This window comes from Periplaneta americana, chromosome 2, assembly GCF_040183065.1.
Source record: "Periplaneta americana isolate PAMFEO1 chromosome 2, P.americana_PAMFEO1_priV1, whole genome shotgun sequence".
NCBI lineage: Eukaryota > Metazoa > Arthropoda > Insecta > Blattodea > Blattidae > Periplaneta > Periplaneta americana.
Genome location: NC_091118.1, coordinates 47297258 through 47320382, shown reverse-complemented (window position 1 = coordinate 47320382; position 23125 = coordinate 47297258). Strand labels below are relative to the sequence as shown.

The 23125-nt window shown below is 34.3% G+C and overlaps 1 protein-coding gene across 2 annotated transcripts in view; it reads left to right on the top strand.

The window, feature by feature from the left end:
• The window catches only part of alpha-Cat (catenin alpha), an 87608-nt gene that overhangs the window by 48038 nt on the left and 16445 nt on the right, over positions 1-23125 (top strand). For both annotated transcript variants that reach the window (XM_069816765.1, XM_069816758.1), the window contains exons 14-17: positions 3620-3687; positions 5654-5835; positions 8568-8808; positions 13548-13664. In XM_069816765.1, coding sequence (XP_069672866.1) covers positions 3620-3687; positions 5654-5835; positions 8568-8808; positions 13548-13664 — 608 coding nt within the window. The remainder of the gene's footprint in view (positions 1-3619; positions 3688-5653; positions 5836-8567; positions 8809-13547; positions 13665-23125) is intronic.

Here is a 23125-nt window from a genome sequence, read left to right as displayed (position 1 = left end):
TGCTTTCCCGTCTATATCGAGGCATCATGTTTATACTTCCTTGGTCATCGTCATGTGAGTTCTTAACCTTGTTACTATCTCCTATTTCAGTGTGGTGACCTTTGAATATCTGATGTTCTGTCCTTGCAGTTGGGATAATTTTGTTTTTTCACCATTCCTGTTCTTTCTCTTGGTTTGGTTATTCTCGATGTCGGCTGACTAAAGGCTGGTTCACAATAAACCAGAAACGAGAATCGGAACGAAAACGGTAAAATTATTAAAATGTGTACATTTAAATGTGAGCATTCACAATTAACGAAAAGCTTGCCGGAGCCCAGGATCGGGAACGGAGAGTTGGCCAAGTTTCAACTTTGGCGTTCACGTTTCCGATCACAGCCCACTAGATTCATTCTATTGCCATCTAAAAGCTATTTTGTAGCAAGGAGACTGTGACATAACCTATGCATTATTTTGTTCTGTGCTGTACATCATGGAGCAAGTTTTATTTGATGAGATTCTAATATTGAGTGTTGAGGAAAATCCTCACGTTTACGATAAGCGGCGCACCTCGTATAAAGATGAGAAAATGAAGGAGAATACGTGGCTTTCAATAGCTGCATCTTTGAACACGATCGTAAGTGAATCATATTTTATTACTGCATTGGTTGTATTACACACTACATATTCATGCTTCAATTCAATAACTACTGTTGTGTTCATTTTTGTTCTATTACAAATGTTTCTTCACTAATTATTTTACGTTATGGTAGACTTAAAATAGGTTGTGATAGTAAAGATGCATGAGCACATTTATAGTACCGTACCTAATGAAATGTTTCAGTTGAAATTTCGACGTTGGTTAACCTGTGTTTATGTTGGCTGCCTTGTACACATGAGAGAACGCCATTGGTCAATTATACACAAATAACATCAGAATGCGTAATATCGACTTTACATATCGTTATTGACATGCATATCGATATGGATAATCGTCTACGTTCTCGGTTTATTGTGAATCAAAAATTTTCATATTCACGTCCTCTACTTCTCGTTTTCATTCTGGTTCTCGTTCCCGGTTTATTGTGAACCAGCCTTTACTCTTTCTTCCTTCAGCAAAGCCGACCTCTTCTCTATTGGAATCTGTTCGCCATTCACATTCATTCTTCTCTTCAGTGCCTGTAATCTAAATGCTTAAGTGTACATAGACTTGTCTGACTCTCCGCTCTCTGCCATTCAGTATAAGATTTAGACAACAGACTTAAGCACAGCTATGAAAAGTTCATATTGGAAAATAACAGAGTAACTATTCAAAATTAAATCAATGCTCATTTCAACCTTTTGAACTCAAAATAATATTCGAAATAACCTATAAGCGCTGGTATAACTTCATGAATCACCCTTAGTACACATTCCCTCCGACACACACATGGACACAGTGTGTTGCAGTAAACAATTTACAGGAGCTGTGGACCTGTTGTCGGGAAGAAAATAAAATTATCTGTAGAGTAGTTTTTCGAAAATTCCTCAATTTTGTTTAATACTCCCTCCGTTCCAAAATATGGTATAGTAACAAACAAAAAAAGTTTGATTAATGTGTATACGTGCATGATATGTTTTGTGGTGTGATATTCTGTTCAGTAATGAAGGGACTATCAGACAGTGCAATTGTGAATGTTTCTGATCTTCTATAGTGCATCAAATTATAATACAATAAAACCCCGATAAGACGCTGTTCAAGGGACCGCGTGTAAACCATGTATTAACCGGGACCGTGTATTACGCGGGTATACTAATGTTGACTTATATACAATTAGCATTTTTCTTTATTGAAATACATGATTCATGAAAAGTAATAGGCCTACAGTATTACTCCATTATGTCATTACTGTAGTTGTTTGCCATGTCCGTGTTCTCCAAGTCCTCATGTTTACCACAGTTCACTCTCTTGCGCTTACACCCTCCCGACGTCGCAGCAGTGATTGAGTCGCGATTTTTTATTATTTTTATTAATGTCGATGATGGGATTCCTAATGAATCAGACAGTTTTTTCTGATGAAGAGTACTGTTTTCATTGTACTTTTGTAAGATTTCCAATTTTTGAGACAAAAAAGCGCTTTTCGTTTAACAATCATTGTAATCACACTCACAGACACTTCAATACACTAAAATATAACAAACTGACCAGCAAAAATTTCCAGAATTTTATTACGGTCGAGTGAGGAATGTTGCTTGAGAAAGAGAAGATTAGCAAGAGGGTGGATTATTGTAACTGTAAGCTGCGCAGGTAAAGGGTCGAATAAGAGAGCGTAACAAGAGGGTGGGGTATTGTATAGTATGAAGGTTTAAATGCGTAGGTAAAGGGTCGAATGCAATACTTTTCAGGTTAATGGCACCAGTAAGTTCAATGGCCAAAATGATTCATTGCTGTTACACTACATTGCTGAAAATTACATCGAAAATATTCCACAAAAATAGCGTATTATGCGGGACTTGAGCGCAACAAACAGGTATTTTATAAAGGCGTTATATATGAAATGTGCAGGGACCGGAAAAAAAAGCGTATTACACGTGATAGCGTAATAAGCGGGCGTGTCTTATCGAGGTTTTACTGTATTTAAATAGTTCATTAGGTACAGAAATCAAATGGGCACCTGCTATGGTGTTCCTATTGCAGAAAACGTAACACCAACACAGTCAGTTTTGAATAGAACATCTAAGGCTCAACAGTCGTACAGAAATGGGTTATAATTTATTGCAGTTTTTATGTTAATTTTCCTCTGTCAAAACAATGTTTGTTCTTCTTTTATTAATTTGACATCACATAGAATGAAATGTATCTGATGTTTATGTTTTTCTTATGTAAATTTATCAAACAAATAAGTATCTAGGAGGTGTATTAAAGTTACATTATATTACTGAGAACTTTAACAAATGTATGCCATATTTTGGAACAGAATTAATTACATCTTTCTATACCATATTTTGGAACAGAGGGAGTAAATAATAAACGTCTTTTGATACAGGAATAGCTCTTTTATAATCATTGCTTACACTTGAAAAGATACATTACACCCAAAAGAAATGAAGTATGCTTATATAGATACACGTTCTTAAATAATGATTATAGGTATAATGTATTTAACATACAACTCATGGAAGTAATATTTTAATCATTGAGTTCTTGTGTGTTTGTGTGTGCATGTAAACTCGCTTACAGAAACTTCTTATATTGAAAACTAAGATGATATGACATAATAGTACTTGAACACTTTTTTCTTCCTTCTAAATTACACGTCCACAGCTTCTGTATAGAACCCATTAGAACACATTGTACATGTGTCTTTGTATATACATGTAACAGTATATCGGTGATAGAAGCGATTGTGTTAAATATAATCTGGTAGTAGATTTAAAGATTTTCGGTTTCAAGACCTGAATCAGGTGCACGTATTTGGTTGAGTTAAGTTCACTTGAACTCTGAAGATGTGCATTCCTGTCTGGTTAAGATGGCAGATAAGTTGATACTGAAGCAACATTGTACGAAATGTGCAATGTATATTTTATTCTTGAAAATTGTGGAATGTTGTAACTCCTTTTGTGAACATACAAGTCCTAAGCTAGCTTTGTTGTTTCCTTGCAGCGAGTGCCCAGACTGGCGAGCATGGTGTGGATGAGTATCCTGATATCAGTGGCATCACCACAGCCAGAGTAAGTAGTGCCAGTTTCTTTATACAATATGATCAGGCTGTGCATGGGATGTGAAACTAAAAGAGAAGGTTTTCTATGGTGAGAGCATGAGGTCATTTCATTGTCAATTAATGCACATCATTTGATTATCGATTAGACAACTTCATTTTTACTAGATTACTACTCTGTAACAGGGGCATAACTACAGGGTGACTGGACTTGCAAATGTCGAAGGGCCCACCTATTATTATTATTATTATTATTATTATTATTATTATTATTATTATTATTGTTATTATTTCTTTATTTTGTTTGTTGTAATAGCAATTTTAATATATTAAATATGAATTGGCATTCATTTCTGTATATACAGGGTGATTCACGAGGATTTAGCGTCACTTACGGAGCTTATTTCCAAAGACATTCTGGGCAAAAAATGTCATATAAACATTTGTCCTAATCTCAGTATTTTTAGAATTACACTAATTTGAAGTTCTTTATAAAATACCATTATTCTTGAGTTTTAAAGGTAAAAGAATATTATAGATAGAGAATGAACTATTCAGGAGTATCATTTCTTTAATTAGCTAGTATTCTGAAGCTAAAAATGTGTTGTGAATTTCATAGTTGCTTCGTACAGATTTTTTTTTTTATTTTTAACTACAAAATTATATTTTCTTACGCATTTATCACAATAATTGTTACAAATCACGCCACTCTTGTAAATTCTTTAAGACTGTACATTGGGATGCATAATTAAACTGTAAGTTCCTAAAGTCTTATGATTTGTAACAATTTTTGTGCTAAGTACGTAAGAATGATGTCATTTTTAGTTAAAAATTTAGAAACAAAATCTGTATAAGGCAATTAACAACACATTTTCAGCTTCAGAACACTATCCAATTAAAGAAATAACACTTCTGAATAGTTCATTCTCTATTTGTAATAATTTTTTACCCTTAAAACTAAAGAAAAAAGGTATTTTACTAACAACTTCAAATTAATGTAACTTTGAAAATATTGAGATTAGGACAAATGTTTATGTGGCATTTTTTGCTCAGAATGTCTTCAGAAATAAGCTCTGTAAGTGACGGTAAATCCTCGTGAATTACCCGTATAGTGCATTGATAATAAGTAATAAACTGATTCTAAGATTTCTGACTTGAAATAATAATGTGATACAAAATTTAAGTGACATTTATCTCCTGCATAAGGCTAAGAAGTTCCGAGATACGTACAGCAAAAAACATTTCTTTATCCTCGCCCATGACTGAGTGGTTCGATCCCCATCTGGATTATGAAGGAATTTGCGGTAGACAAAATGGGTGTGAGAGGTAAATCTCCTCTTCATTATCATCTTCATTCCACTATTACTCCACGATCACCCTCACTCTGCGAGATACTGAGCCAGGCCTCCAGAACAAATAAAAATGACTAAAAGTTGCACATATTCGCGTTTAATAAAGATTATTATTAAAAACATTTACTCATTGTATCTGCGAGAAATTTTAAGTATGCGATTGGCAGTTAGTAAAGAGATTTCAAAAGTGACAACAATCAGTAAACTAGTCTCTCTCTATTTTGTGATTATTTTGCATATATATTATATTACCCTCATACTCACTGTTACCGAGCAATTGACAGTTGAAGTTGATGCAACTCTGGCTCTTACTTTTACATTGCTCTTGCATAGTTTTAATCAAATCACCCTTCTGCATTATGCCAAAAGAATGGTGATGGAAAAATAAAATTTTGTGTTGTAGACCAAACCTACCAAGAGTTATTATGAGTAAATATATTTTAATTCAAATAAAAGTTTAACTCCTGATCAGATTTTAACCACCTACAGTATGTACATAAGTTGATAGATGATAAATTAAAACACACGGACAATTCAAATAATAATCGGTAATAATTTTTGCATTGAATTTATATTCGATGTTTTGCTTGTTTGACATATTGTGAAGTGTTATTTGTATTCCTACAGGAAGCCATGCGTAAGATGACAGAGGAAGACAAGCAGAAGATAGCTCAGCAAGTAGAATACTTCCGCAGTGAAAAACTGAAGTTTGATCGTGAAGTAGCCAAATGGGATGATACTGGAAATGATATCATTGTGTTGGCAAAACATATGTGCATGATCATGATGGAGATGACAGACTTCACGAGGTAAGTTGGTATGATTATTTATTCAACATCCATTTTCAACTATAAAGAGTATTGAGACGAAGATGAGGTAGTAATGGGGCAGTGGTGAAATGAATGTGGCAGAGGAGACTGAAGTTACTGAAGAAAACTTACTCTTTAGCTGCTCTGCTTGTCACAAACTATCATACAGGATCTACTCATGTTCAAACTCTAGCACCTTCTTTGAGAAACTATTAGCAAACACATACAAGATATTTTATGGTATTTTTTTGTTATAATATTCTCATTAATCAATCAAATTGGTGGTATTTTATGTCGAAAATGATACATGAACTTATAATTCATTTCTTGATTAGTATATGAGGTGAATTTCTAGCTATAGTTCTAAATCTATTCAGTACAAAATAGACACACACATTTTTATTTATTTCACATCAACAACTATATCAACAAAATCCAATGTTGGGTTATCCAAAAGTCACGAAAGATTTGTAAGTCTTCTAACTTCGTTAAGTAGCAAATTTATAGAAAAAAAATATATAATACAGTTTTGCTCATAAAAGAATGGGGTTAACTCACATATAAACTAATTTCGTAATATTTAGGTATGATTATAATTTTTCTCCTTCTTGTCATTAGTAGCCTCTCTTGTAAGGAGTGAACAGTATTCAGAAGAAGATATTTACGAATATCCTGGATTCCTGAGTAATAATTACTTGCTTCAGTTCTACAGCAGTAGCAACTCTTTCTTTTAGATAATCGGTCTAGGTAGTGTAGTTGGTAAAAGAACTCGTGCAGGACAAAATTCCGACACACCAGCGATGCTGATATAATCTCGGGAGTTGCGAGCATCGTTAAATAAACCATAATTTAAATTTTTCTGTTAGATATCCTAAGAGTCAGTTAACAGAATTAAAATCTGGCGATCGTGGAGGTCAGAGGTTCTGAAAGTGTCTGCTTATGATGTGACTTCCAAAAGAATTAGTCAGTAGTTTTTTCATCAGATTATATGAGTTAAGCATCATCTTGCATAAAGAATATGTTTTCAATTTACTGTGTGTGAGAAATATTGGAGAGCAAGGCTTTATTGCAAAGAACTCAGTATTAGTTAACAACAACAACAATATGTTTTCATTTTAATGAATTTACAACTGTGATAACATGTAATTCTATAACATTCGTAAACTTCACTGTCCATTGATCACCACTGGGGCTCATCCTCAAAAAAAAAAAAATACAGACCAATGAAGAATATGATGTGAAACTTCACCAAACGGTAAGTTCATTTGGATTTCTACTATTGTTTGTAAAGCAAAGTTGATTACAAGCTTCCACAATGGTGACAAATTGTAGGATTCATACATCAATTCATTTAGAGTTCTGAATCTCCTCAGTAAACAATTTCTGTTACTTTCATAGTAGCAATGAATAAGAGTAATTCGCAATTGTAGAGACCAAAACTATTATTCTCTGCTTTGAATTTATAAACGCATATTAATTCATTCAAGAATAGCTTGAATAGCTGTTTATTTCATTTGCCATAACAACATTAATGAAACATTTGAGACAGAAGTTCCTTTATAAATAAATCTCATTCTTTTGTATTACTATTTTTCTATAAACTTACTTTTTATCGCTGCACCGAGTTAGCTCTGTGGTAGCATGTCTACCTCCAGACTAACCAGCCCGGGTTCGATTCCAAGCAGGGTCAGAAATTTTCATGTAAAATTTATATTTTGGGAGATGGCGGTGCACAACTTCTAATCACTACATTGTGCACCAATATGCCTGGGTTAAATCCCAAATCTCTTCGCAGTGCATATGAAGAGAAGCCATATTATGTCACTTGATAGTGATTCGGATGGGGACGTTAAGTCTGCCCCCTTGGTGTTTTTTGACAGGAGAGTAGGCTACGTGCTGGCACCAGGTTTCCTGTTCTCCCTTCCTCATCATCATCATCCTCATTCCATACACTACACTTACACATATACTCACCCTAGTACACGACATAACTCTCCACAGATACCGGTACACATCATGTACAGCATGGCCTGCTGAAGTGGTGTGCAACTAGAAAATGGGTCACAGTTCTTCCAGCTATCCGCAATATGCAAAACCCGAATCACATAAAGTGAAGTTGGTAGGCATTACATACATACATACATACTTTTTACCAAAATTACGGGACTGTGAAATCTTTCGTGACATTTTAATAACTTTATACAAGTGTTGAAATTTTCTTCCATTAAGAGTGCGCTTACATCTGTTACGATTATGATATAGAGAAAACAAAAGAAAGGAAACATTTTTGTGTTGTGCAGGTAAATTTAAGTATTCATTTATTTCATTGCTTCATTTCCAATTTGCAAGTTTACATTCTTTATTTTTCTTTCTACGAGGGAGAGTCAAAAAGTAACCTTAATAATTGTTTTATTAATGGAGTATGTCCAATAAGACTGCAAACACTTCATGACTTTTCAACATAGTCCCCACTATGTTGAATGCAAGTGTTTCTGTTATACTGTGTTGAAAAGTGATAAAGTGTTTGTAGTCTTATTGTACATATTCAATTAATAAAACAATTATTAAGGTTATAACCAAGATCTTCGTCTTGTTTGAATTTATCTTCATTCCATACTCCTCACAGCTGTCATTTAGCTTCAGTAGCATATCCCTTAGTATCATCTCCTCTTCTGCTAACAACGCCATATCATCAGCAATCTTAATTCAAGTATTGGTTTTACTTTTAACAGGGGTCGCGGTCCCTTGAAAACAACAATGGATGTGATCAATGCAGCAAAGAAGATCTCAGAGGCTGGTACTAAATTAGACAAGCTGACACGCCAGATCGCAGATCAATGTCCAGAGTCTTCCACAAAGAAGGATTTACTGGCCTATCTCCAGAGGATTGCCCTCTACTGCCATCAGATGAACATTACTTCCAAAGTAAAGGCTGATGTCCAGAACATCAGTGGCGAGCTCATTGTGTCTGGGGTAAGGAACATATGTGATATTCTTTGCCATTTTCTTCTTATTGGCTGGTATTCTGATTGCTCATTATTGACTCTAGTCATACCTTTAAAAGGAATATGCTAAAACTGTAGATAATGTCATCATAAAATGTCTCTTCTCTGCACCATGGGATGATGATGACGATACGACATTCCATTTGAACTTGCAGGGATTTGAACTCAAGCTTTAGGTATGGAAGGCCAGTGTACTAACCATTTGGCTAATGATCGTACTTTTGTTTTATATTATGCTATTTACATGTTTTATAATGGTTTGAGTATCTCTTTCTGTAATTTTAATATACAGTAAAATCCCATCGTAACTGGCACCCAAATAACCAGCAATACCAAAACAACGGCACTTTTGGCTGTGCAAAAAGAAAAATTTTGAATCTGTCACATTGCTACAATCTGGGCCACATTAGGAAGTTCGCACGAACTTTCATTTTCAGTGAATATTTGAATCTAAAATTAGTGTATTATTTGTGTTGTGTTAAGAGTTTTAATAAAAAAAAAAGTCTACACAGTTTTATGTTTGTTTTTTTTTTAATTATATTCTGGATATCAGTATTGCCACATTAGGAAGTTAGCACGAACTTCCGTTTTCAGTGAATATTCGACCTAAAATTAGTGTATTATTTGTGTTGTGTGATGTGCTTTAGTAAAAGAAAATCCACACAGTTTTTATGTTTATTTAGTTATGTTCGGGCCGTCAGTGTTGCCACATTAGGAAGTTCGCACGAAGTTTAATTTTCAGTGAATATTCGAACCTGTTATTAGTGTATTATTTGTGTTGTGTGATGTGTTTTAATAAGGAAAATTGTCCACATCTGTGCAGTAATGGTTAGTGCATCTGGCCGCGAAACCAGGTAGCCTGGGTTCAATTCCTGGTCAGGGCAAGTTACCTGGTTGAGGTTTTTTCTGGGGTTTTCCCCTCAACCCAATATGAGCAAATGCTGGGTGCTGGACCCCGAACTCATTTCGCCGGCATTATCACCTTCATCTCATTCAGACGCTAAATAACCTAAAATGTTGATAAAGCATCGTAAAATAACCTACTGAAATAAATAAAAAAAATAAGGAAAATTCACACAATTTTTATGTTTATTCAGTTATGAGCAAGTGATAGAGAAATAAGCTTCACATAGCTGCAGTTTCAACATTTGGCACCATGAAATATGAACTTTTTTTGTATATACTGATATTTTTTCAATTATCCGGCAAAATCTCGTATCCAGAACTAGCCTGGTCCCTTTGGTGCTGGATAAGAGTGATTCTACTGTACAAGGTGGCTATAAATTCTGGAACCGTAGTGCTTTATATTGTTTTCTGATCACCCTGTGGAATGGACTGCATGGTCACCTGATCTGACTTTGCCATATGAAAATTTTTAAAGCTCGGGTATATGCTGCAAAAATGAGGAATCTGGATCATCTCTGGAAAAGGATAACTATCACAACGGCTGCTCTGAATTCTCACAAGTTGAAGTGGATTCAAGGAAACATGGTAAAATGTTTTAGGAAGTATGCTGAAAATGGTGATGAACATATGGAAATGCGCTGCTCATCATTTCTCCTATGGTTCCAGACTTTATAGCCACCCTTTAGTACCATACCTAAAGTGTTGGGTTTGTTATACTTGGCTAATCCAAAACATCTAGACACGAAACTCCCCAAGTTACCTCTGATCTCTATAGCTTTTCAGTACTACCGACAAACTATTGTACTAAACTTAAGGAATGTTTGTACAATATGCACTCGTTTTATTAATTTTCTGTTTGCAGTAAATTGTTCACAAGCAGGACATAATATGTAGGATTCGGTTACATGACTCTTCACAGACAGGATTTGGTCTACAAGACATCTCACATACTGTCTATTGACACACTGTCATTCAGTCTACAAGCAATTCACTTACTGACACTTGGCATACTCCGTTTCACATACATATTTTTACATACACAAATTCACCTACATATATTTCATATACCATTTTTATATCTATTTGTTGCCATTTCCGTGGTGATATATTTCATATACCTTTTTATATCTATTTGTTGCCATTTCCGTGGTGATACATTTCATATACTATTTTTATATCTAGGCCTATTTGTTGCCGTTTCCGTGGTGATGAAGATTTTTTGGTTGACAGAATCGTAATTCACAGTACATGAGGAACTATTTAGTTTGGCAGAAAATGGAAGCAATATAAATTGATATATATGGCCTATAAAAACAATTCTGATATTAGCTTAGTGATCTGTTCGCTTTGAAAGATACAGTGGTCAATCTGATGATGTTAACAAAGAAAAGAAAAGTACTTACGAGCCCATCATTCCCTATTATTTAGAAAAATATAAACGTAGAGAAATTAAAGTAATAGGCCGTATGATACGAACCAGAAGAACTATTCCTCATTTTGTAAAATTATTTTGACAAATGCATAATCTAAAAATCCATTCATTCAAATTTATTGTGTTGTTAGCTCTTGAAGGATCCATAGCTTTTCTAAGAAACCATTGATATAACTTACAATTGTAAATGTCTGTATTTCAGTATTTGTAAATTTGTTTAAATCCTTGTCACATTCTTATCAGTTTTAGATAAGGCTTATATATAGTAGAACCCCGAATATCCGTCACCCTATTAACCGATCAACTGATTATCCGATTGTTCTCTCTCCCTCTCCCCTTGTCCCCCTCTCCCTCCTCCCCTCCCCTCTCCCTCCCTCTCTTTCTCCCCTCTTCTCGTCTCCCCATCTGCCCCTCTCTCCCTCTCTCTCTCCTCATGGGTGGGGGTGTTTTTCCCAACTTTTAAAATAGTTGCTACCTGCTTTCAAGGAAATTACCCCATTGTAAAACCCATGTACCAATCAGTCCTTGTTCTACTGTTGGAGTTGCCGTACTGTATAACTTATATGTAAAATGTTTTCCATGGGTATCAAAAGAAAACTTGTTATGCTAAGTATCGAAAAAAAGCGTAAATAATATAATTGAGTAGTTTGGGAAAGGATAAACTGTACAGTATCTCATATTGAATCAGAATACGAGATTGGCGTTACAACTGTGCGCTATTTAATGCAAGTAAAACAAGGGTAAAGTGTATACAGTACAAGTGTGTAAATCTATAACACGAGACCTCTACTCCTATATTCGCTGAGACAACCATCACAAGGAGTTCCCTTGGGCCCTTAAAACCTGTCATGACAACCAGACTTAAATTAGAGAACTTTTGGTCAATTAACTAGCATGTTAAACACAAGACTATGGAGAAAATTACGAAACTATAGGCCTAAGTATTATGCACTTAATTTATGAAAATCTTTTATGATATGGGTTATCTCAGTCCACCCCCTTCATTACCACGGATAATAGAGGTTCTACCACAGTCTAGTATATACAGTCACGAAGCTTAGTATATAGTAAATATGCATCCATAGATAGTTGCTAACCACTAGGATCGCTACTATCGCCTCATTACAGACAATGCGAAATAGTACCTGCACAGTCTGTTGTTCCTAGCAACTTCAACAACTCAAGCATTGTGATTGTATATACTAGACTGTGGTTCTACTGTAATGTAATAATAATTTTCTTTTACAAAATCAAACAAATTGCTAGAGTATACTTTGTCCTCGTGACAATTCTCTAATGAGGAAAGTTTCTAATAAAAATACTGGTATTTAATACTTACTTACTTACTGGCTTTTAAGGAACCCGGAGGTTCATTGCCGCCCTCATATAAGCCCGCCATTGGTCCCTATCCTGAGCAAAATTAATCCATTCTCTGTCATCATATCCCACCTCCCTCAAATCCATTTTAATATTATCTTCCCACCTATGTCTCGACCTCCCTAAAGGTCTTTTTCCCTCCGGCCTCTCAACTAACACTCTGTATGCATTTCTAGATTCGCCCATACGTGCTACATACCCTGCCCATCTCAAACGTCTGGATTTAATGTTCCTAATTATGTCAGGTGAAGAATACAATGCATGCAGTTCTGTGTTGTGTAACTTTCTCCATTCTCCTGTAACTTCATCCCTCTTAGCCCCAAATATTTTCCTAAGAATCTTATTCTCAAACGCCCGTAGTCTCTGCTCCTCTCTCAAAGTGAGAGTCCAAGTTTCACAACCATACAGAACAACCGGTAATATAACTGTTTTATAAATTCTAACTTTCAGATTTTTGGACAGCAAACTGGATGATAAAAGTTTCTCAACCGAATAATAACACGCATTTCCCATATTTATTCTGTGTTTAATTTCCTCCCGAGTATCATATATTTTTGTTACTGTTGGTCCCAGATATTTGAACTTCTCCACTTCTTCAAAAGATAAATTTCCAATTTTTATATTTCCATTTCGTACAATATTCTGGTCACGAGACATAATCATATACTTTGTCTTTTCGGGATTTACTTCCAAACCTATCTCTTTACTTTGCTTCCAGTAAAATTCCCATGTTTTCCCTAATCGTTTGTGGATTTTCTCCTAACATATTCACGTCATCCGCATAGACAAGCAGCTGATGTAACCCGTTCAATTCCAAACCCTCGCTGTTATCCTGCACTTTCCTAATGGCATACTCTAGAGCAAAGTTAAAAAGTAAAGGTGATAGTGCATCTCCTTGCTTTAGCCCACAGTGAATTGGAAACGCATCTGACAGAAACTGACCTATATGAACTCTGCTGGTATTTAATACTTCTCTTTATTTGTTTCTGCAGTTGGATAGTGCAACATCACTTATTCAGGCAGCAAAGAATTTGATGAATGCTGTCGTCCTAACTGTGAAGTCTTCGTATGTTGCATCAACGAAATATCCACGTCAAGGCACCATCGCAGTAAGTAATGCTCTCATATGAGATGAAATATATTGTGTGAGCTGCTTGCATTCGTTTGTTACTTGGAGATCGGTTGCAAAGAAGTGAGTTTTTTGTTTTGTTATGCCTTGCGGGGCTCTCTGAAAGTCAATTAACTCGATCAGGGTGACTGTGAGCTGGAAATTAATGGTATGAAACTTGTAAAAAGGTCATTATAGTCGAGATTCACGGTTATAATCCAGTCAAAGGCAATAAAAATCCTTCACTTGGGATTCTTTAGCAGGGTAGTAGAGCTGGAGAGCCTCTGTCAGGCTTACAGCATGTAGAAAAAAAAATCCTTGTTCCTGAATAATAGAGCTCCTGTGATTTTGTTAAAAATTCTGCTCATTTTCATGCATCCCTGTTACTATTATTCCATCATTAGGGTAATGAATTCAGTTTTACTCATATCCCTACTTCAGACATGCAATTTATTATCAACTTTCCCCATATCTCCCCCCCCCCACCCCTAAAGAGTAACTTCTCAGATGAATTTAAGAACTTACCACTCACTGATCCCCTCTTCCAAAACAAATGCATCAATTATTTATTCGGTGTATATATGTATGTGTGCGTGAGTGTGTGTATAGTCTAGAATAGGCTTCTTTACTGTTAAAAAATAGTGCTTTATTAGATTACATTATTGTTAAATCATCCACAAAGGTTACTTAAGAGTTTTTTTAAAGATATTTAACAAATGGTACTGAATTACAGAATGACTAGCTGTTAAAAATATAATTTATTTCAACAAATTATAGTGCTGCTAAATATGCCACAAATACAGAGTGAATGGTAAGTATTGTCATTAATTCCAGGAGGTTATTCTTTGAGATATTTCAAACAAAAAAATAATACAATTTTGTTCGTTTTTGCTTCCTTTTGATATAAAAATTGTTTTACATGAAGCATTTCATGACGTGTTTTGGGAAAGCCATTGATTGAATTCCCAATATTGTCAGTCAGTTTAAGAGAGCAGGATTATGACAATAAATGATTAAAAGAATTTTAGTTTTTGTTCTTTAAATGTGTAGAAATTTGATTGTAACAAATGTAACTTTCCGGTCTTGAAAGGAATTTTTCAGTTTTACATTTGTTCGGATCAAATTTCTACACATTTAAAGGACAAAACTAAAATTCTTTCAGTCATCTATTATCATAATACATTTCTCTCTTAAATTGACTGAGCATATTGGAAATTAAATCATTGGCTTTCTCAAAACACTTTATGAAATGTTTCGTATAAAACAATTTTTATCTCCAGAAGGAAGCAAAAACAAGCAAAATAATTTTATTAAACGTTTCTGTTTAAATGTCTCAAAGAATAACCTCCTGTAATTAATGATATCACTTGTGGTTCACTCTATATAAATTATATTTGTATTATCTTTTTCAGAAGATTATATCTGACAAATGACATTGAAATACAAATTGGCTTGCTATTTAAAATAGTATACATAGTCTTCATTTCAACATTTTACATTAATAGTCCACAAATATTATTTTTATAAATATATATTTTTAAGGTTTCTTAACCAACGCACTGAATTGCTAGTTTGTACTAAATTAACCAAGTAGACCTAGTCCCAGTCCAGAAAAAAGTGAATATGAAATTTTGTACACTGAAAGACTACACTTGAAGATGTTAGCAACAGCCAACCAACAAATGAATTCCAGCATTTTGCATATCTGTTTTGTAGCTTTAGGAATTAGTTACATCCAGATGTAATGGCATTATTGCGTTATCAGAAACTTTGTTAATATATATTAGCATGTTCAAAAATTGTAATATAACAATAATTAAAAGAAGACTATTATGCTGCAACAGTATTAAGGAATGCATCATTCGTCTTTTGTGATTGATGGCCATACCCACCATTAGATTCTGAGTTTGTGGGATTAATCCTAAGGGCATTGGGTTTTTGAAGTGTAATAGAAATGCTTAGTATGTCAAAATTCGTAAGGCCGTTTCTTGCTCACAAAGTGCCCTGTTAGATTTGTCTCAACAGGCTAGCATCTCGTGAGAATAGAGTTGCCACCTCTCCTCAAACCTTGGGCGCAGTGCTAAGAATGAATGTACGAAAGAAATGTGCCGCAAGTATGAAGTATGCGTATGTAAGATGGTGATAAATTGGATCGGTATACACTACTGGTCTTAATCAAATTATAGAATGAACGAACGTGCAAGTGCTAGTTTAAATTAATTTGGCAGTATCAACACTAGGTCAGCAGTACATCGAAATGTACGAGGTCTAAAGTACATAATGTCTGGTCAGCAATTACGTCTAATGAAAAATAAGTCTACAATTTATCCATGAACAATGGAAAAGGTCTCGTGCCAAAATATCTAATTTTGGATTAAGTTTAATCACAAATAATATCTACTGACGCATAGTCTAATATCGACATATCTAATTGGAAACAATGTCTATTTGGTGTCTAAAATCGTTTAATTGAAAAAGTTTTCATGCCAAAATATCTAATTTTGAATTAAGTCTAAACACAAGTAATGTCTAATGAAGTATGATCTAATACTCTAGTAACATGTCCATTAACTTGATGGTGCAATTTGAAAAACGGGATAATTTTATTAAAATGCAACTCCTAAATACTATCAATATATTATCAGTGTTACCACTCTCTGATCCGAAAAAACCATTGCCTAATTGGAAACAATGTCTATTCAATAATCTCAGTAAGTGATCACTCTTTCTAAGAACCTTATGCTTTGGGCTCAAATTGCAAACTGAACCATTAGAGGAAAATTAGAAGGGTTGAACTACCTTTTCAATATATGAGTATCGTTGTTGTTCCTGCAATAACTCCTATGTGCAAAATATAAAATTTTTCAGTAGGAAGAAAAAACGCATTTTATTCATTCTATAGCAGTGGTAGATAGGAGATTGTGAATTCTTACATTTTCGAAAGAAAGAAATATAATTACATATAGGCGATTTTATTATTTGTTGTATCACTATTTTAGTTATTTAATAGAGCAAAAATCTGAAAATCAATAAATATGTCTCATAGGAGTTATTGCAGGAATGACAGTATATTATGTATCATGATCACAGATATAAAAATGTCATTTTTACTGTATACAAATATATAATTTCCTGTGTTGAATTTTTATTGCGTAGGCCTGTAAATATATAATTTTCTCTATTCAAACATTTTAGGAGTCGATATCTGTTGCACATTTTTTACTTTTCACAGCTTAGACAACATTTGAAGTTAGGTGTAGAGGTATTGGACATGATTGTAAGTTAAACATAGTTGTATCGAATTTCATTTTACATTAGGCATATTGATATTAGACAATATTGGAAGTTAGACATAGAGATATTGGACATGATTGTAAGTTAAACAGTTGTAATGAATTTCATTTTACATTAGACTTATTGGTATTAGATCTGCTTTCGTAGACCTTCTGTCATTAGACCTAAGGAATTAGACTACTGTATTAGACATTAAATCTTTAGACATACTGACCGCTAACCTATGGAAAGCTTAGGTTATATATGGCATTACTGAAACCATATATGAATGGTACGCTTGTTTTAGTTGTACCGCTGTATAATGAGGATGGCCTATTTTTGTTGAAGACTAAAAAATATTTGTTTCGTGAAAGAATAATACAAAATAATGGTTTAAGATAGGTGGTTTTACTTCATAGTACCTCGTTTTTGCTGATTATGAAACATATTCTAGTGGGACAAAATAACATTCGATGGTAAGTAGGTTGGTACAGAACAAACTAAGTGCTTTCGAAATAATCTCGCCAAGTCTGGGCCAGGTGGCAACTCTGTGTGAAACTGCAGAGCCCTTAGACGACAAGTTGACACAAGCCAACAGGCTACATGACAGTGGTGGCTCATGGGAATTTTTTGTTGGAGAATTGAGATTTTTTTTTTTTGTTCAACCAATCTTGTTTTTCGTGTTTTAATTGCTTCGTGCTATATATTTGTAACTACTGTACATTGAAACATTGCAAACTTTGAGGCTAATGTTTCAGTAAATGATTATTAGAATTCTAAATTTTGAAATAGATAGTATAGACATCTAATAATAATAATTGCCTCTCAGTTAACTGCAAAAACTGCAGCCCGTGATTATGATCTAACATGCTGTCTCTCTCACCACACTTATAGCTGACACCTCCAAGCAAGGCCCTTGCCTACAAGATACTCTTGGATGGGAAAGGTATGCTAGTTTTGAACTAAAAAAATCCCTACTGGGTTCGTAGCCACCAGATGTCACATCAGTATTTAGTATGCATTATTTATGTTATTTATGTTTGAGATAGTTTTATGAAAATTTAGAACTGTGGTGTATTGTTGTGTACCATGTAAATCACCTTCTGTCAGGTCAGAAAAGAGGAAAATGCGAGTCTTTATTTTTTTCTAAAGGTACAATTTTATAGGGAATTTGAAAAATTACTATTTCCAGCCAGCATGAGGAGTTACAGTCTCTTTAGTTACCTAGTAAACTATCTAGAATTCATAATTTACGTTTAAAAAAATATGGTTTTATTGTAAGCACCACAAAACGAAAATGACTTTCAAATAAAGTGCTTCATTAATATGAAAGACAAGGAGCACTATGCTGTCAAGAATTTTTTTTATGTTCTAAATTCCATATGCAATTCATTAAAGTATCTAAGAAATGTGTTGCTAGTTGCGAAACTCATGTTAAATGTGTTAACTGTAATCAAGAGAAATGATATAAAAAAAAATTGAAACCAATTCTTGATAACCAAGCATGCAAAATCAGAGATGTTAGTGATTTGATAAACAAGTTACAACAGATACAAATCTAGCTTTCAGGTAGTAGCTCCCTGTAAAGCAGGTTTGAATAATTTCAAGGAAAAATTGTTCCGGGGCCGGGTATCGATCCCGGAACCCTTCGTTTAGCGTGCGAACGCTCTACCGACTGAGCTACCCCAGGAACCATACACGACACCGTTACAATTTTTCCTTTTATATCCACACAACTCATATGAGCTGACAAGACTCCAGAACTCAACTGTGAGTGCACACAATTACAGTAATTACAGCATTTGCGCGCTAAGCGAAGGGTCCCGGGATCAATACCTGGCCCCAGAACAATTTTTCCTTGAAATTATTCAAATTATTCAAGTTACAACAGAATTTCTGAATTGTATAACGTTAATAATATAGAGTAGATCAAACCCTAACTGATCGACATTCTTACCGAGCCAAGAGGTTGCTTTTTGATGGACAACACATTGAGTTTTCCCACTTAGTTGTTTTCCCTAAGCCTGGTGCAAGATACAATGTGTGGGTTTTCCCTGTTAATTGTTTGCATTAAGCTGGTAACAATTCTGCTGGTGTACATTTTCAGTTTCAACAAGTTTTGATGGTGAAATCATTGCAATAAATGAATGTCTCAGGAATCTTCTATGCCACATCAATAAATTTAGGAATGCAGTTATATTGTCAGACTCCAAAGCAGCTATTCTATCAATCGTCTCTAAACACACACCTTCATCTCAAACAGCAGAAATAACTAAAATGCTCTCTCAATTATTATCACTCAATAAAAGAATTGTATTCCAATGGATACCATCCCATTGTGGAATCCTGGGAAACGAGAATGCGGATGCTTTAGCAAAGAAGGGCAGCACTGCTACTTACAGACCTGTTACTAAATCTACGTATTACTCTGTGAAGAGATTTATTAAATCTACATACTTAGTCTTCAACAAACAAAATTTGATAACTCAATCCCAAGGGAAAAAATGGAACTCTCTGCATCAAAATCCACAGTTAATTCCCGATTTACCACGAAAATCGTCTGTAGCTGCATTTAGATTGGCAACAGGCCATGATTGTTTGGCCAAACACCTGCATAAAATTGGAATATATCAGTCCCCTAACTGCCCATTGTGCAACTCAAACCAAGAAATGGATTCGGAACACCTCAAAATCTGTGCTTCATTGGCTAGTCATGATAATATCTTTGAAAAATATTGGAGTGCAAGAGGTCAAATGACTTTATTGTCAAACGCCTGGTATTAGAAAACAAGATCAACATTTTCTGTTTGCATTAGTGAATTGTCTGAACTGTATTGAAAAATATTTTGCAATTCATTTTGATTAATTTTCAGAAAAGTCTATGATATATAATACGAAATATTTATTTTCAGTCAATGACTTTACTTTCTGTATATGTGAGGTGCGAGTCCTTACATTACATGAATTTAATATTGTATGAACGTTTTCGTCGGTTTCATACCAACATCATCAGATACAATATTTTATACAGCAATATCATCTCTAATAAGTACATACGTCTCTACAACCAAAATACAATATATATTAATGAGCATACAACATGATAAAAACAACATAATTTAGGACATCAATATATCTCTTTTCTTGTGTGACTACACCCTACTGTCAATTGATTAAAAAGGAAAAAAATGTTATGTTTTATTTAACGACGCTCGCAACTGCAGAGGTTATATCAGCATCGCCAGATGTGCTGGAATTTTGTCCCGCAGGAATTCTTTTACATGCCAGTAAATCTACTGACATGAGCCTGTCGCATTTAAGCACACTTAAATGCCATCGACCTGGCCCGGGATCGAACCCGCAACCTTTGGCATAGAAGGCCAGCGCTATACCAACTTGCCAACCAGGTCGACGATTAAAAAGGACATGTGTGATTACAATACATGTACATATATAAAATTGCAGGTCTTCACTGATAAAATAATAAAATAAAAATAAAAACTATATACTATATTATGTGAAGAGATGCATTACAGTCTTTGATCTATACTAGCTGATTTGTTTGTGCCCATGTTCTTGTTTTCACTACTACATGCCTTTTCACCGTCCAAAGATGTATATACGTCATAATGTATAAATTGAGGTTATGCCTGGAGACCTAATTATTCAAAGTTGTTGTGGACGTCATTTGTAACAGATGATATGTTTCAATATTAGGTTGTCTTTTGATGTTGATTGGCGGCATATGCTTGAACGTGCATTATGACCGGTGATACTCTTCAATCTAAGATAGAAGTAATAAAGTTAGGTAATTAAAATAAATAAACTAGAATCAAAATTCATTGTCAAATACGAGTTTGTTAAAGATAAAAATCATGACATTGTGACTAAATCCCATGAAGAAGATAAGACATTGGATAAGTGTATTATTGGATCAATTTAAGTATATATATTATTAAGTTAATGACTTAACTTTATAAAATTAATTAAATTTCATATGACGTGTTGCGTAGATAGAAACTTACATGGTTAATTTACAGACGATGTCCAAATACTGTAGTTGTTGTGGAATGTTATAGTAAGGTGAAAGTCAGCATACAAATTTAGCTGGAAGATGTGTAATGATTGTAGGCCTTTGTTTACAAAATAAGCAATGGTTTAGCTATTCACTTTCGGAAGTTCCTTAACACATACAAAGATACAAGGTGCAGAATCGAAGGTTCATCAGGGTCAAGTTTCCCTACTATCATACTTGCTATATATCTATTCATAGAGTCTGAGGTTTCATCTACAGAGATCCATATGTAAGAACCACCTATATCTTCCTGAATGAATGCTAAAGATACCTGACCTGTTACTAAATCTACGTATTACTCTGTGAAGAGATTTATTAAATCTACATACTTAGACTTCAACAAACAAAATTTGATAACTCAATCCCAAGGGAAAAAATGGAACTCTCTGCATCAAAATCCACAATTAATTCCCGATTTACCACGAAAATCGTCTGTAGCTGCATTTAGATTGGCAACAGGCCATGATTGTTTGGCCAAACACCTGCATAGAATTGGAATATATCAGTCCCCTAATTGCCCATTGTGCAACTCAAACCAAGAAATGGATTCGGAACACCTCAAAATCTGTGCTTCAGTGGCTAGTCATGATAATATCTTTGAAAAATATTGGAGTGCAAGAGGTCAAATGACTTTATTGTCAAACGCCTGGCATTAGAAAACAACAACAACAACATATTAATACATTGATAAGACAAATGTATCAGGGGTTTTGTATCTATGTGATTTAAGTTAAGATGAATAATAAATGACAAGAACAATTCCATACTGTTAGATTGGGTAATTAACTAAGTTACATAGTGGATAAATTACGTGTATTATTGAATAAATAACAAAAAGTGTTTATAATTTTAGTGAATACGTAAAATCAAGCTTTTGAACTATGTTATCTGAGGAAAAGTCAGTTTGAGAAAGCAAATATGTGAAACTTACTTGTATACGAGCATGTGTATTCGTTCGATGTTGGTTGTGCAGAGGCTATGTGAAGACTGTGTGAAGACTGCGTACAGCATGGTTTATTATTTTATCAGTGAAGACCTGCAATTTTATATATGTACATGTATTGTAATCATACGTGTGCTTTTTAATCAATTGACAGTAGGGTGTAGTCACACAAGAAAAGAGATATATTGATGTCCTAAATTATGTTGTTTTTATCATGTTGTATGCTCATTAATATACATTGTATTTTGGTTGTAGAGACATATGTACTTATTAGAGATGATATTGCTGTATAAAATGTTGTATCTGATAATGTTGGTATGAAACCGATGAAAACGTTCATACAATATTAAATTCATGTAATGTAAGGATTCGCACCTCACATATATAGAATGTAAAGTCACTGACTGAAAATAAATATTTCGTATTATTTATTGAAAAAGACGTACAGTCTTAGACACAAAAAATTATTGATCTCCTGTAACGTGAATTGGTCTTAAGTCCGCCAGGCAGCAGCTGGATCTAGGAAAGAATATTTATTTTGCACCTAATATACCCCTTTAATATATCTTTGTTACAGATTAGTTGTTATAATACTTGATCTGTAAACAGAAGAAAACGCAATAAACAAACAAAACGAAGAAAAACAGAGCAGAGACGTGCATAAGAAATTAGTTCAAATGTAAATCTAAGTTCTTACAGAATCAACGGAAGTTTTCCAAAAGGGACATTGTGTATGGTAGCTGGTCTTTATTATCTAAAATGGTACATTGACTCATAGTTAGATACCCAGCATAAGAACACATTTCCTTCTTTGAAACGTATGTGCTGGAAAAAAAAGTAGTTGTGTTTACGCAAATTTCCCTGGCTTTTTTCAGGGGCTACATAAGCATGGGAATGTTAAATTATTAAATAATAAGAGGAGAGAAACAGGTTCTATTCTCGATAAGAAGAAACATTATTTGAAATGTAGGCGTGTTTCAACGAGGAAAATGCATTGTTTTACTGTGTATCTAATTAGGGTTGAAAATACATCTTTCTCAATACAGTTCAGACACACAAACCTCCTGCATATTGTGAGAACAACAGTAGATCATTGCTATGTAATAATATCACTGTCCTATCCGAGAGGAGAGAGAAATCATTTTCTCATTGTGTTGCTGCTTGAACATTG